The 17,319-nt window shown below is 39.4% G+C and overlaps 1 protein-coding gene across 1 annotated transcript in view; it reads right to left on the minus strand.

Moving 5' to 3' along the window:
• The window catches only part of LOC132546964 (uncharacterized), a 57,224-nt gene that overhangs the window by 27,163 nt on the left and 12,742 nt on the right, over window positions 1-17,319 (minus strand). The window contains exons 5-9 of the mRNA XM_060210697.1: window positions 7,375-8,195; window positions 6,318-6,436; window positions 5,959-6,010; window positions 4,749-4,926; window positions 4,181-4,213 (exon numbers count right to left, since the gene is read on the minus strand). Coding sequence (XP_060066680.1) covers window positions 4,181-4,213; window positions 4,749-4,926; window positions 5,959-6,010; window positions 6,318-6,436; window positions 7,375-8,195 — 1,203 coding nt within the window. The remainder of the gene's footprint in view (window positions 1-4,180; window positions 4,214-4,748; window positions 4,927-5,958; window positions 6,011-6,317; window positions 6,437-7,374; window positions 8,196-17,319) is intronic.

Below are 17,319 nucleotides of genomic sequence, written 5' to 3' on the forward strand. Positions count from 1 at the left end.
TCAGAAAGTGTCTGTCTTACAGAGGTTCTGTGTTACTGATGGTGGGTGAGGTGGTCAGGGTGATGGTGGGTGAGGTGGTCAGGGAAAGTGTCTGTCTTACAGAGGTTCTGTGTTACTGATGGTGAGTGAGGTAGTCGGGTGATGGTGGGTGAGGTGGTCAGGGAAAGTGTCTGTCTTACAGAGGTTCTGTGTTACTGATGGTGGGTGAGGTGGTCAGGGTGATGGTGGGTGAGGTGGTCAGGGAAAGTGTTGGTCTTACAGAGGTTCTGTGTTACTGATGGTGGGTGAGGTGGTCAGGGAAAGTGTTGGTCTTACAGAGGTTCTGTGTTACTGATGGTGGGTGAGGTGGTCAGGGTGATGGTGGGTGAGGTGGTCAGGGAAAGTGTTGGTCTTACAGAGGTTCTGTGTTACTGATGGTGGGTGAGGTAGTCGGGTGATGATGGGTGAGGTGGTCAGGGTGATGGTGGGTGAGGTGGTCAGGGAAAGTGTCTGTCTTACAGAGGTTCTGTGTTACTGATGGTGGGTGAGGTGGTCAGGGGGTATGGGTGAGGTGGTCAGGGAAAGTGTCTGTCTTACAGAGGTTCTGTGTTACTGATGGTGAGTGAGGTAGTCGGGTGATGGTGGGTGAGGTGGTCAGGGAAAGTGTCTGTCTTACAGAGGTTCTGTGTTACTGATGGTGGGTGGTCAGGGTGATGGTGGGTGAGGTGGTCAGGGAAAGTGTCTGTCTTACAGAGGTTCTGTGTTACTGATGGTGAGTGAGGTAGTCGGGTGATGATGGGTGAGGTGGTCAGGGTGATGGTGGGTGAGGTGGTCAGGGAAAGTGTCTGTCTTACAGAGGTTCTGTGTTACTGATGGTGGGTGAGGTGGTCAGGGTGATGGTGGGTGAGGTGGTCAGGGAAAGTGTCTGTCTTACAGAGGTTCTGTGTTACTGATGATGGGTGAGGTAGTCGGGTGATGATGGGTGAGGTGGTCAGGGTGATGGTGGGTGAGGTGGTCAGGGAAAGTGTTGGTCTTACAGAGGTTCTGTGTTACTGATGGTGGGTGAGGTAGTCGGGTGATGATGGGTGAGGTGGTCAGGGTGATGGTGGGTGAGGTGGTCAGGGAAAGTGTCTGTCTTACAGAGGTTCTGTGTTACTGATGGTGGGTCAGGTGGTCAGGGTGATGGTGGGTGAGGTGGTCAGGGAAAGTGTTGGTCTTACAGAGGTTCTGTGTTACTGATGGTGAGTGAGGTAGTCGGGTGATGGTGGGTGAGGTGGTCAGGGTGATGGTGGGTGAGGTGGTCAGGGTGATGGTGGGTGAGGTGGTCAGGGAAAGTGTTGGTCTTACAGAGGTTCTGTGTTACTGATGGTGAGTGAGGTAGTCGGGTGATGATGGGTGAGGTGGTCAGGGTGATGGTGGGTGAGGTGGTCAGGGAAAGTGTTGGTCTTACAGAGGTTCTGTGTTACTGATGGTGGGTGAGGTAGTCGGGTGATGGTGGGTGAGGTGGTCAGGGAAAGTGTCTGTCTTACAGAGGTTCTGTGTTACTGATGGTGGGTGAGGTGGTCAGGGTGATGGTGGGTGAGGTGGTCAGGGAAAGTGTCTGTCTTACAGAGGTTCTGTGTTACTGATGGTGAGTGAGGTAGTCGGGTGATGGTGGGTGAGGTGGTCAGGGAAAGTGTCTGTCTTACAGAGGTTCTGTGTTACTGATGGTGGGTGAGGTGGTCAGGGTGATGGTGGGTGAGGTGGTCAGGGAAAGTGTTGGTCTTACAGAGGTTCTGTGTTACTGATGGTGGGTCAGGCGGTCAGGGTGATGGTGAGTGAGGTAGTCGGGTGATGGTGGGTGAGGTGGTCAGGGAAAGTGTCTGTCTTACAGAGGTTCTGTGTTACTGATGGTGGGTGAGGTGGTCAGGGTGATGGTGGGTGAGGTGGTCAGGGAAAGTGTCTGTCTTACAGAGGTTCTGTGTTACTGATGATGGGTGAGGTAGTCGGGTGATGATGGGTGAGGTGGTCAGGGTGATGGTGGGTGAGGTGGTCAGGGAAAGTGTTGGTCTTACAGAGGTTCTGTGTTACTGATGGTGGGTGAGGTAGTCGGGTGATGATGGGTGAGGTGGTCAGGGTGATGGTGGGTGAGGTGGTCAGGGAAAGTGTCTGTCTTACAGAGGTTCTGTGTTACTGATGGTGGGTCAGGTGGTCAGGGTGATGGTGGGTGAGGTAGTCGGGTGATGATGGGTGAGGTGGTCAGGGAAAGTGTCTGTCTTACAGAGGTTCTGTGTTACTGATGGTGAGTGAGGTAGTCGGGTGATGGTGGGTGAGGTGGTCAGGGAAAGTGTCTGTCTTACAGAGGTTCTGTGTTACTGATGGTGGGTGAGGTGGTCAGGGTGATGGTGGGTGAGGTGGTCAGGGAAAGTGTCTGTCTTACAGAGGTTCTGTGTTACTGATGGTGAGTGAGGTAGTCGGGTGATGATGGGTGAGGTGGTCAGGGTGATGGTGGGTGAGGTGGTCAGGGAAAGTGTCTGTCTTACAGAGGTTCTGTGTTACTGATGGTGGGTGAGGTGGTCAGGGTGATGGTGGGTGAGGTGGTCAGGGAAAGTGTCTGTCTTACAGAGGTTCTGTGTTACTGATGATGGGTGAGGTAGTCGGGTGATGATGGGTGAGGTGGTCAGGGTGATGGTGGGTGAGGTGGTCAGGGAAAGTGTTGGTCTTACAGAGGTTCTGTGTTACTGATGGTGGGTGAGGTAGTCGGGTGATGATGGGTGAGGTGGTCAGGGTGATGGTGGGTGAGGTGGTCAGGGAAAGTGTCTGTCTTACAGAGGTTCTGTGTTACTGATGGTGGGTCAGGTGGTCAGGGTGATGGTGGGTGAGGTGGTCAGGGAAAGTGTCTGTCTTACAGAGGTTCTGTGTTACTGATGGTGGGTGAGGTAGTCGGGTGATGATGGGTGAGGTGGTCAGGGAAAGTGTCTGTCTTACAGAGGTTCTGTGTTACTGATGGTGGGTGAGGTGGTCAGGGTGATGGTGGGTGAGGTGGTCAGGGAAAGTGTCTGTCTTACAGAGGTTCTGTGTTACTGATGGTGAGTGAGGTAGTCGGGTGATGATGGGTGAGGTGGTCAGGGTGATGGTAGGTCAGGTGGTCAGGGAAAGTGTCTGTCTTACAGAGGTTCTGTGTTACTGATGGTGGGTGAGGTGGTCAGGGTGATGGTGGGTGAGGTGGTCAGGGAAAGTGTCTGTCTTACAGAGGTTCTGTGTTACTGATGGTGGGTCAGGTGGTCAGGGTGATGGTGGGTGAGGTGGTCAGGGTGATGGTGGGTGAGGTGGTCAGGGAAAGTGTCTGTCTTACAGAGGTTCTGTGTTACTAATGGTGGGTGAGGTGGTCAGGGTGATGGTAGGTCAGGTGGTCAGGGAAAGTGTCTGACCAATTAATCTTATGTATAATTTAATGAAGAGATGTTGGGACAAACATAATTATTCCTGAAGTTTCAAGTTTAAGATTCTGGTTCACTTTCCAGGCTCAATACAATACTTCATTAAGCTAAAAAAAATTAAGTCTGGCCTAGAATTATTTTGAAAATATAAGTATATGTTATCAAAAGTACAAAGCAATCACTACACATTCAACATTCAATAATACAGTTACTTGGACATTTGACCACTGGTCAGTTTAAGACAATTACTACTATGCACTTCAAACAATACTACAAGAGTACAGAGGACATGATATATATATATCATTTGTTAAATATCTCATCCCAGTTATGTCCCTTTAATCACATCCACTGTGACCTTGACCCACATAACTAAAGTAATCAAATTACCAAAAATCCTGTTGGATGTTATGATCAAGAGGAATCCTTCTTTATCTAAGACAAGACATTTAAACTACAGAAGTTTTCACATCTTGGAAGGATTCATCAGTTTATAAATCTTCCATGAAAACTTTATTATTTCAGCAGCTCATAAATGAGCACAAAAAAAATTTCTATCAAAAGATCAGAATCTTATTAAACCATACACATAAAGTTCTTCAATATGTAATTCAAGGTGATGACATCCTCAGAAAAAAACCTATATCTTTCATATTCAAACTTTCTTTTTTTAATTACTAGATTGTCTGGAGGTGTTGTACGGGAGAGGGTGAGTTAGAAGGAAATGCTGTAATGTAGAAAGATATGATTGATCTACTCTGACAGGCCCATTCTTCACTTACCTCCACCACGCGGTGTAAATTCTTAACTTTTCTCTGTAGTAACATGACAAACTTCATTTAATCTCAAAACATACTTAACAGTGACTCGGCAAACTTCATTACTCTCAAAGCACACTTCATAGTGACTCAACAAATGTCTTTTAATCTTATACCACACTTAACAGTGACTCAACAAACTTCATTAATTTTAAAACATGCTATGAAGTCACTCGACAAACTTCATTCATCTCAAAACACACTTTATAATGACTTGAAAAACTCCTTTTAATCTCTAAATATGCTTCGATAGTGACTTGACAAACTTATTTGATTTCTTTCCAATTAACCCTTATTAATGATTAAGAATTCTAACTAGGAGATGTTGATAGTTTTTACCAACAGAGGTGTAAGTTTCTAGTATCTAAACAATACCAATACAAGTGTGTTGTATTGTAAGTTATTATTATGATATTTATGTTATTTTCTCTTGAGAAATGATGGTTGATAATCAGACATCCAGGAATGAATAAAATGAAAAATAAAATGCAGGATAAAATTCTCTGATGAATATGTAAAGTTTGATACTGACCAGGTCGAGGTACATGTTGTCATCTGTTGTGTTCTGATACTGTGATTGAAACATCATGATATCTTGTAATGGTACGCTTGTTTTCAGACTGGTCGGACTTTTATCTGGTGTACTGGCTACATCACTTGATCTCATGTATAATGACGACAATTTCTTCTCTAACGGCCGTTTTGTCACCCTTGAAAAAAAGAATTTATATATAATACATAGAGATAAGAGCTTTTGCTCAATCAGGAATGAGAGGATGTTTAACACAGCTACATGTGACATGAATGTGCAAGATACTTAAACAGGAAAAAAGACTCAAAAATATCAAAATCCTTAAGGAGTGATTGATAAAATAGGGAATTTGAATACCAGTTCTAAAGAAAATCCATACATTTAACATTATATTTCAGTTCTGCTACAAACATTTATCTATTTTTCAGGATGTTTTTAATTCAGGCTTTTGTTTTAAAGGTTGAATTGTACAGAATGTTTGAAAATGTGAAATAGTCTCCTTTTTGCAATTTTGATTTTTTGTCAAAGATCATAAAATACAGATCACAGTGACCTACATTTAACAAATGGTTGTAGCATTCTGTTACACTTGTATTTCTAATATAGGTGAGTGAACTACTGTAACAATTAACACATGGTTGTGGTATTCCTTCTGTCTTCTACATGAATATGGGTCACAGTGACCTACATTTAACAAATGGTTGTAGCATTCTGTTACACTTGTATTTCTAATATAGGTGAGTGAACTACTGTAACAATTAACACATGGTTGTGGTATTCCTTCTGTCTTCTACATGAATATGGGTCACAGTGACCTATATTTTACAAATGGTTGTAGTATTCCTTCTGTCTTCTACATGAATATGGGTCACAGTGACCTATATTTTACAAATGGTTGTAGCATTCTGTTACACTTGTATTCTAATATAGGTGAGTGAACTACTGTAACAATTAACACATGGTAGTGGTATTCCTTCTGTCTTCTACATGAATATGGGTCACAGTGACCTATATTTTACAAATGGTTGTAGTATTCCTTTAGATATCATATTAAGAGTAAATAAGCTATCTTCACAGTAGAAACAATGTGTTGTACAGATAGTCAGATGGGGAGAGAATATTACAAAATCCTGAATATTCTTAAGATGAATAGTTCAATTCTGAACTGAAGAAAATACCTGTGTAGTACTTAGAAATCTTTAGAACTTACTCTTTCTCCTGTGCTCCTGGTCTGTCACATTCAATATAAATATTCTCCTCACCTGAAACAGAAATATAGAAAATTTCAATAAAAAAAGCAGAATTATTTTACTTAATCACCATCTTAGCCACACTTATCAATCATTATACATAAATATCCAAACACCACTTTGTAATTTGGTTGGTTAATCTGGGATGGGATATCACTTCTTAAAACAGAATTAGATACAAGTCCTTGTGTTCAGAATTTAAAAACCAATAGACAAAAATGAAAACCCAATAAATTAAATTCAAAACTAATATAAATTTGAGCAGGTTTTTATTCTAGGCCTGTAGGGTTAGAAGAGACAGTGCTTTAGATGTCATTACCACTGTTTTGACGGGGTGGCACAGGTGGTCCATCAGAATGGTCAAGGTTCTTGTTGGACATTTGATGGTGTCCATGTAGATAGCTGTCCTTACTGGCATGCCACTGGCCTTTTGGGTTCCTGACAAGGGAGATCATCATAATACATTAAAGGGGAGATAATCTGTAGATATCATTCATATTTATCAAGAGCAGATAATCCTGATTTATTATACATACACTATAACATTATCTAAGGGAGAAATAATCAAGCCATACAATAGATACAACATCAACTTTTAACAAAGGAAGATACTCAGCACATAATATAGGCACATCAAACACTCTTAACAGGTGAGATAACCCAGGCACAACGAAGGTACATCACACCCTTATAACGGGAGATAACCCAGACACAACATAGGTACATCACAAACTTATAACAGGGGAGATAACCCAGACACAACATAGGTACATCACACACTTATAACAGGGGAGATAACCCAGACACAACATAGGCACATCACACACTTATAACAGGGGAGATAACCCAGACACAACATAGGCACATCAAACACTCTTAACTGGGGAGATTACCCAGACAATATATAGGCACATCAAACACTCTTAACTGGGGAGATAACCCAAACACAACATAGGTACATCACACACTCTTAACTGGGGAGATAACCCTGACACAATATAGGTACATCACACAATTATAACATAGGTGATAACCTAGACACAATATAGGTACATCACACACTTATAACATAGGTGATAACCTAGACACAATATAGGTGCATCACACACTTATAACAGGGGAGATAACCTAGACACAACTAAGGTACATCACACATTTATAACAGGGGAGATAACCCAGACACAACATTGGTACATCATGCATTTATAACAGGGGAGATAACCCAGACACAATATAGGTATATCATACACTTACAACAGGGAAGATTATCAAGACATAAAATAGGTACATCACACACTTATAATAGTTACATAATAATGGAGATAAAATCAGAAGTATTTACACATTTTCATACATAGAAAAACATGCCTATTTACCTGAGATCACCAGTGGAGTGTGCAGAAGTGACCAGGCCTGGAGTGACTGGCACAACAGTATCTAGATTTACATTGGTGGAGACACGGTTTCTAGGAGGCAGAGCAGGAGTAGGGGCCTCATCCTCAGATTGTGGACGAGAACTGTTCCGTTTGGGTGGTCGCATTGGTGCAAGTCCTATATTAGCATCACTATTATTAAGCATACTAGATCGAGTCTTTGGTGGGGGTTTAGGGGCACTCTCCTCCTCATCGGAAACCTCCCTTGGGGGTAGAGGTGGTGCTGTGTCCTCATAATTATTACGATTATCGGGTTCTGATGAGTCCTGCAGATCAATACTAGATGAAGAATCTATATACACAATGTCCTCTAATGGAATATTCATATTGTTACAATTACTGTCTTCCTCGTTGTAGGCTTCACCGTCGTACTCACTACTAGATATCACTACTTCAGCTTCTGCCACCAGTTTGGGGTCTGAACTTTTGGTACCAGTAAGTAATTTGAGTTTATCACCAAGTTTGTTTAACACCCCAGATGAGGACTGTTCTGACAGTTGTGGAGCGGAGGCCACCTTAGTAAGACCAGGTTCTCCACTTTTCTTTGGCTTATTGTACAACTTCTTCAGTTTAGATCCAATGGCTGCAGCACCAGATTTGTTGCCATCTTTCTTTTTCTTTTTCTTCTTCCTGTCTGCAGGAAGTTCTGGTGGTTGTTCACGCTGTTCTACTTTGAGCTTGTTCACCCAGTCCTGGTCAATTGGTTCATAGATACCTGAATTACTGCTGTCAGAGTCATTCTCAACATCACCTTCTACAGCTTTCTGTAACACAGAAAAGGGGACATCTATTACACAGTTACAGACATTAGAAAAGTGGAAAATTTTAGCTTCTTGAAACTTAAATTCAGGTTCAGTATGCTTTTGTCAATGGTGGATTAACTTAAAAACTTAAAAAGCAAAATGGATGTCATTTTAAGCAGAAGTCTTTAGACAGACCCTCCCTCCCCCAAACAAAAAAGAAAAAACAGATTCAGTTTCAGTATATAATGTAAGTCATCAATTTAAATATATAATCGCCTGTATCGTTATAATGTAGGATGGTAATTATTTTTCATGATTTTTGCATTTGTGACTCATTATCTGACCATTAATATCAGATAAACAAACTGATATCAGTAAACAATACATGTACTTGATTGTGATAATTGACTGTTTAATCCTCAGTAGGATTAACATGCTGCCAAAATTTTAAAAAAAGTAAATCAATATAAGATTATAGCATTGTGATCTGTTTTGTTTCTCCTACAAAATAAAAATTTATCTAAAATCTTGAAACTATCTTCCTTTATGAATCGTAAAAATAAGAAATTTATGTATTCACAGTTTATATAGAACTTGAGCTGCTTGTGCCTGAAATCACATACCAGGACCAATTTACCTTACACTACCTAAAGTAACCATGTAAGTGAATCTCTAAACTTGATAAGATGGAGTGTTATCACGTTAAACAACAGGTCTCCTCAGGACAAGATGGCCACTTAACACTTTTAACCAACAGGTCTCCTCAGGACAAGATGGAGACTTAACAGGTTAAACAACAGGTCTCCTCCGGACAAGATGGAGACTTAACACTTTTAACCAACAGGTCTCCTCAGGACAAGATGGAGACTTAACAGGTTAAACAACAGGTCTCCTCAGGACAAGATGGCCACTTAACACTTTTAACCAACAGGTCTCCTCAGGACAAGATGGAGACTTAACACTTTTAACCAACAGGTCTCCTCAGGACAAGATGGAGACTTAACAGGTTAAACAACAGGTCTCCTCTGGACAAGATGGCGACTTAACACTTTTAACCAACAGGTCTCCTCAGGACAAGATGGAGACTTAACACTTTTAACCAACAGGTCTCCTGAGGACAAGATGGAGACTTAACACTTTTAACCAACAGGTCTCCTCCGGACAAGATGGAGACTTAACACTTTTAACCAACAGGTCTCCTCAGGACAAGATGGAGACTTAACACTTTTAACCAACAGGTCTCCTGAGGACAAGATGGAGACTTAACACTTTTAACCAACAGGTCTCCTCCGGACAAGATGGAGACTTAACACTTTTAACCAACAGGTCTCCTCAGGACAAGATGGAGACTTAACACTTTAACCAACAGGTCTCCTCAGGACAAGATGGAGACTTAACAGGTTAAACAACAGGTCTCCTCCGGACAAGATGGAGACTTAACACTTTAACCAACAGGGTACCTAGATAATCACAAAAATCACAAGGAATTAAGTAGAGTAGGGATAACCTTACAAATTCTATTATCGAGGGCTGACATCCATCCACCAGAATTTTATAGCACATCAGTTCAACCATGGTCTGACATTGGACTGCAAGTGATATGTACTCTGTAACCTACAAGTTCAGACAGTCGACCTGGGTAGATGATCTAACATTACGATGATGTCACACCAGGTGTTAAAACTGACACCTGAGGCAGGTAGATGTCCAGGTGAGCACATGATTTATATACATTAGCACAATCACATACCGCAGTGTGTAAATCAGTGATAAACAGGCATTACCTTATTTAAACTAATAAACAAAATTTGACAAAAAACTTTTGAAGAAACGTTTTAAGTAATGTACCATGAAAAGTATTTCCCCTGTTCTAATTCAATTCATATCTACATATTCTTTCAATATTCCAGTTTTGGTTCAATATTCTTTCAATATTCTAATTCTGATTCCAAAAATATTTTGACAATTTTCCAATAGTTCAGAAATAATTAGAATTTCTTGTTTCTATTGCATCATCAATAAATAATCTGACCTGAAAACTACAAAGACCATCCTGAAAATGGGAGTTTATCAAATCTGGAGACAGTTCCTTGAGACAAAAAATTTTGAGACTTCAGGTGTGAAATGTATTTTCAATTTAACTGCAACAAGATGAAAATGTTTTTAGCGCCATAAAGTTGTTTTTAGTGCCATAAAGTTGTTTTTAGTGCCTTAAAATTTATGTTTGAAATGAGGTATACCTGTCCCACACAAAAACTGCAGCTTGTTGATGATGGACGAGCTCCGCGGTTGCTCGACAACAATGATACACGGTTCATTGAAAAACTCTGTGTTACCGGTATTCCCGGAAATATCCACGACACCATTTGTATTTTCGTTGAGTAAACTCTTGGAGAAGAAACAATTTTGAACCAATCACTTTGAGAAGGAACAATTTTTAACCAATCACATTGAGAAGGAACAATTTTGAACCAATCACTTTGAGAAGGAACAATTTTGAACCAATCACTTTGAGAAGGAACAATTTTTAACCAATCACAGTCAACAATACCTTGTCCTCAATCTATAAACAAAATCATACCACCTTGTTTTGATCAAGGTATAAATAAGGGCAGCAACTCTGACTAGTTTTTATTTTGTAGGATTGGCAAAGTTTATTTCATGCTGTTTGTTGGAGAGTCACCATGACCTAAGATGACAATTTACAATATCTTCAAAACTTTGGTTTAGAGATCAAATATTTGAAGATGTACTTGTTTGCACCTGAACAGCTATATTTGCACCTGAACAGCAATGTTTGCACCTGGACAGCTATAACAAATTGTTCAACAGTATCGATTCCTGATATTCTTTTAACACAAAGTCTATTTTCTACATTCACCAAAAGTTGAAACACAACAAATAAAAGCATCACTTATGGTTGGTAAACGATCCAACAGTTGGTGGTCAGGAAATTTTCTATAGACTGAAATAAGGAGAATTCGCCATGTTGAAACAATGCCTACAAAATTTGTAACCTTCACAATCATACTTCACAATTCACATCTTGTACTTTTAATCCAGAAATGAAAATGCTGTTTTATGATATAATCCTTCTCCTGGTTGGTATGTGTTGTTATAATCCTTTAACATTATTTGGTAGATGAACATTCCAATGTCTAAACACTTTATAGATGAAACCAAATTGCAGAAGAAAATGAAAAAATTTGCTCCAATGGTCTGAGTTATTGGGAGTAATCTTTATCCATCGTAAAAATCATAAACACTAACAAAGGCAACAGGTTCAGATGTCGTAAAAATTCACACGTTGCGGCAAATTTCTAATGTTTTTGAAGTTTTATATACTACTCCAAAACGATAACTTTCTTCAATATTAACTGTAACAACTCTCTGAAAGCCATGGAGGGTACTCTCTGACCACGAAGCTGTGAGTTCATGAACTCTTCTCAGTATTAACACAGAGCCAGTGTCGATATTACCAAAGATCTTTGTACCATCAATACCCAAGTTTTTCAAAGAGTCTTTGAAGATCAATGCTTTTCCTCAGTCATTTTCCCCTAAACTTTCAACATGGTAGAGTCCAGATACAAAAGGTAGAGATGTCCATTTTCATGTGAAGGGTAGGGAATGAACATCTGATGAAGAAGGGTTCCCACTTAATTATACGGCCATTTAAACACTTCACATTGCAAGACAAGTAGTCTCAGCTGCCGAGAACTGAGAATCACTAGACTCAACTTTACTATTGTCAATTTAGCTGAAAATTAATGTAAATATCCAAACGCATGTAGCTATTTGTTTCTGAAGAAACAATTAGATAATTGGCATAGGGATAATGCCCACTTACAATAACTGAAACCTGTTGCTTTGAGACAGGCAAAAAAACATTTAAATGTGCCAGTTGGACATGAATTTGTATAATATTCTTCATTTGAAGGTAACACCATCTATTGGATAGTAATCTGACTGCATCAAGTCTGATTTACAGCTAGCCTGTTATAATGTAACCTTATCTACTGATTACAAATCATTGTTCACATCACTCTTCCAACAGAAGTCTAATACAGATGATCACAGAAAGTACAGGTCAGTCAGACCTGCTTCTATATCCATCCACGTGAGAAATGGATATCACCTTTCCTAGTTTCTGTACACAAAATATTTCATCTGTGAGCTTAACTGAGAAATACTCAGGTACAAAGAAAAAAGAGAATGAATGAATATACATTCCACAGGAATCAAATCAATCCAGTGGGTTATACACACAAGCTGTTGTAAAAATTCATCACATTCCAGACTGTTTCATCAATATTACAATTTACACATGTGGACGGGGAATACACACCATTTCTTTAATCAAAATGTCCTACAAACAATAAAACTGCCCCAGATTAATGTAACACAAGATCAGATCATCTGATCAATTTAACACAAGATCATCTGATAAATTTAACACAAGATCATCTGATTAATTTAACACAAGATCATCTGATAAATTTAACACAAGATCATCTGATTAATTTAACACAAGATCATCTGATTAATTTAACACAAGATCATCTGATTAATTTAACACAAGATCATCTGATTAAATTCACGTCCCTCGACCAATGCGACTTCTTTAATTTTATGCAAACATGTTTATTTTCCAGTCTTTTATTCTTACAACCTTTATATTGTAAGTACACAATGAAGGTTTACGAAGAAAATCTCAGTGATGTCCCTTTTCTATGAAGCAACCAAAATCTGAAAATTATCGGGTAAATACCTTTTATAACCAGTATGATCCTCCTGTTGTTATCACAAAGTCCCACAAATATATAACAGTCAATGTGTTGACAGACATTCCAACTTAGTTTACTATATTAAACCTACTGACAGATACTTCTGTCAAACTTTACAAAGACACAAAGTTGTTCAATGGAACTGAAAGTTACTCAGATTTCATATTAAATCACAAGTTTACCTCTAAAACTTAGATTTTAAAACCTGAAAAATCTTCAAATGTCTTGATGAAAGAGATGTTCATTCAAAGTTTAAGTATTCAGACTTAAATCACTTAAAAACTTTTTCACTTAGAATATCAAAGTGTAGATTGTTCAAACAAGTAGTTATCATCCAATCCTGTAAATCGTTTCCTTAGAGAGGCGTTGCTAATGGTAACCTCGACACTATAACAAGTCATTCTTAAACTTTCCTAAAGTTAAGAATTTATTATTGAAGACAAGGAAATTAATAAACTCTACGAAAGTCTGCCAAATAATGGAAATATCTGATGATTTATGAAGTGATCAGTGCTTTTACCCCTACATTAAAAAATGGAATATTCTGATACAGTCATATGGCCATTCCACTGAAATATTTGCAGGGGAAAAGGGTGTTAAGTGAAGAGGCTGACAAACACCAGGAATCATACTTAAAGCTTAAGTTTTTTTAACAGTCACACTTTAATGAAAACATGTGTTTTACCAATATGAATACTATATCCAGCCCACCATGCTGTTGAACATATGTTATACACTCAAATATATCTTATCATTGTAATTATCAGTAAATATATTCTACAATATCTTATATTCATTTGACGAAAGGTCAAGGTTAGCTGTAACACATATAAGGATGTCAAATTTTGACCAGATTTTACCGTAAAGAAATAATATCTTTGTCTTCAGAAATAGCCATAAATCTATAAACTGGCCATCACTTTCCTAATCCACATTTTTCTGCATCTAATAGGACAAACAACACAAAAACATGAATGTTTTTTAAAGAGGCACCACACAAACACTTTTCACAACCTCATATTATAATGAGAACAAAACTTAATGAGTTGTAATTCCGTTTGTGGTCTTATGTCTAAATGTAAAACAAGTAGAATGATTTTAGGATATTTGATATAAAACTTTGCATCAAAATTCATTTGAAAATAGAGTTATATGCATTAGATGATTGATCCCCCCTCCCCATCCCCTGGCCTCCTGACCCCTCTCCTCCCCATCCGCCTGGCCTCCCCATTAGCCTGGCCTACCCTTCCCCCTTGTCTACCAGACCCCCTCGGCTCCCCATCCCCTGACCTCCCCATCCTCCTGGCCTTCCCATCCTCCTGGCCTCCCCATCCTCTTGACCTCCCCGACCCCCTCGGCTCCCTATCCCCCTCTCCTCTCATCCCCCTGGCCTCCCCATCTCCCTAGCCTCTCCATCCTCCTGGCCTTCCCATCCTCCTGGCCTCCCAGACCCCCTTGCCTCCCTGACCCCTTGGCCTCCCCATCCTCCTGGCCTTCTGACCCCCTTGTCTCCCTGACCCCCATGGCTCCCCATCCCCCTGGCCTCCCCAACCCCTTGCCTCCCTGACCCCCTTGCCTCCCCATCCCCATGGCCTCCCTGACCTTCTTGCCTCCCCGTCCCCTTCCCTACCCCCTGGCCTCCCCATCCCCCTGGCCTTCCCAACCCCTTGCCTCCCTGACCCCCTTGCCTCCCCATCCCCATGGCCTCCCCGACCCCCTTGCCTCCTCGTCCACTTACCTACCCCCTAGCCTCCCAACCCCATGGCCTCCCTGGCCCCCTTGCCTCCCTGGTATCAGACCTAGAGTCACGGTTCTATGATATGTACTATAATCTCACTATCAAAGGAGAAGAATGTATAAAAAGTAAGTTTTATAATTTACTAAAAGAGGCCACCATCATTGGATATCATCATTCCTATCTCCCTGATCCTACTTTCCTACAAAGCACCAGATGGAAGGAGTTTTCTACATCAGATCAAACAGTCTAAGTAAACGATAAATAAGAAGTAAAAAGCCAGGCTGTGGAGATTTCTGCTTATAATAACAGAATTCTTCTGATACAATGTTGTTTAAAGAAAACAATTGTTTAGTGTTCCTGGTATAAAGGTAATACATCCCTTGGTATGTACTAAACAACACACAAATAAGATAACACAATCTTTATGCAAGCACATGTTTCTGTTACACATAAGTATGTGTACATTACCTTACAGGTAAATATATACATAACTATAGAAATTCCATATGTGATCTATCTCAAATCAATATCAATGAATTTGTCAGAGGAGGTTTATCCTGATTTACTGTGAATTACTGTTATACAGCAGAGAGTTATAACTCAATGAACACAAGGTTAGGAGATAAAATAGGATTTATACATTATAGATATATATATACAGTAAACATACATATTTACACCAATAATTGTATCTTAGTGTTTTAAACTCTCAAAGTATTACACTAGAATGTGATAGAACTATTGGTGAATTTTGTGTTTACAGATGAATTATTACTGATGAGTGAGTTTATCATTGCACTGATTTGCTAAAATTGATAACATGTACAAATTATACTTAATTCAAGTTCATTTACAGTGTACAAATACAAACCTGTATAATGTCCAAAGTAAATAGATTAATGGTGTTGGTTTATATTGATCTAAATTTGATATATTTTGAGATTGTAACATAAAATAAAGGAAAGATGACCTGTTTATATACAGAGTTGACCTCATTATCAGGCAAGGCCTACCCGATACACACTGTATAGGTACAGGAGTAAACACACAGCATGGAATGTCAGGAATTTAAACATTTGACACAAGTATCAGACTGTTTTACCTGTTATATGACTGCTGGAGAATCTTAAAAAACAGTACTGTTAAAGCAGCTAAATCACACTGACTTTACCTTTGATCAGGACAACTCCTGAAGGCTGTCAACTTACTATGTAAGATCCCGGAAACTCCAAAGACTAATTCGTTTAAATGGGGCACCGAAGCTGGGTGTTTTTGATGTTCTTGATAAAGATGCTTCTTGAGTAAATGATTAGAAGGTTTTTTTGGTAAATTCTCACTATATTTCACTCATCACAAACATGTACAGTTTCCAATTAAATATATAATGAATTACTTATTTCTTATTCCACAGCTATGGAAAATCCCCCTCTGGTGGCCTCTTTTAACATATATAGTATACACCTGTTGTGTATATATATATAGATATATGTAGGTGTACCTGTATATCACGCTTGAATAAATGTCCTCTAGGGGACAAACTTCCTACAAATTAACTCTCATATAGAAATACAGATCTTCCTGGATATAAATGAGATTCTTGCCACTGCTGTCTAGATCTGTTTTACAATACAGTATGTTATACTGTGTTAGAACAATTAAGAGCTGACATCCAATCAATCTACAACACAGTACAGATATACTTTGGTTTACACGGTATATCTCAGACTCAAAGTTTGACCTTTCACCCTCAGGAAGTAAATCTAAAGTTCCTGAAGCATTTCAACTTAAAATTGCTTGAGGTGACAGCTTCAGATGGATCAGCTAAGGTGATCACAATTATCTCCCTTTAATTGACAGATCCTTGCATTTCGTCCGATAACATGGGTTTTGTGAGCCTAATATCAGAAGTACATAGAATATAATCCAGCCAGTGAAGCTTTCCTGTAAATTAACACCCAATTTACTGGTGAAATGTCTGATTAAGATGACAAATTTCTTTTTATGTCTTTATAAAAATATGCTTAATAAAATGACATTGAGGTGTTTACAGGTTACAACCTTTCAGTAACCTTTGACCTATAAGAGAGTGGTTGGGTGGTGTAGTGTAACACACTTGCATGTCACCATGACGATTTCTGAAAATCAGACGTGAAAAGGTACATGATCATCTCCTTGACCATGCAGCTTTTACCTGGGTAATTATATATAATCTGGTTTCCTCCCCCCCCCCCCCCCCCCAAAAAAAAAAGCCTTGCAGGTTTCAATCTGAGTCAACAAGAGTGATAACTATATCACCTGCTTAGCGATAGAGGACCTCTCTTTAGCTTAATCAACTGAGTGCCACACTAATTAGACAGAAGTCCCGGGTTCAAATCCTTACAGAGGCCTCAAAATAAATACTGTAATGATCTCTGTTATATTAAGATAGAAGTTTTTTTGTAGAATCAAAAGAAGAGACCTAGCAGTCTTGATGGTCACTTGAAATAAGCAAAATTGAATTTGTAGGTTATAGGGATAAATTCTAATGTCATCAGCTTTAAAGTGTCACAAAAAATAAGATAGTAAATGTTAGTCTTAGTGATATAATTCAAACACCTGGGGGTCAGTCAAGGTCAATATACGC

This window comes from Ylistrum balloti, unplaced genomic scaffold, assembly GCF_031769215.1.
Source record: "Ylistrum balloti isolate Yb309-2 unplaced genomic scaffold, AGI_CSIRO_Ybal_v1 Utg369926, whole genome shotgun sequence".
NCBI lineage: Eukaryota > Metazoa > Mollusca > Bivalvia > Pectinida > Pectinidae > Ylistrum > Ylistrum balloti.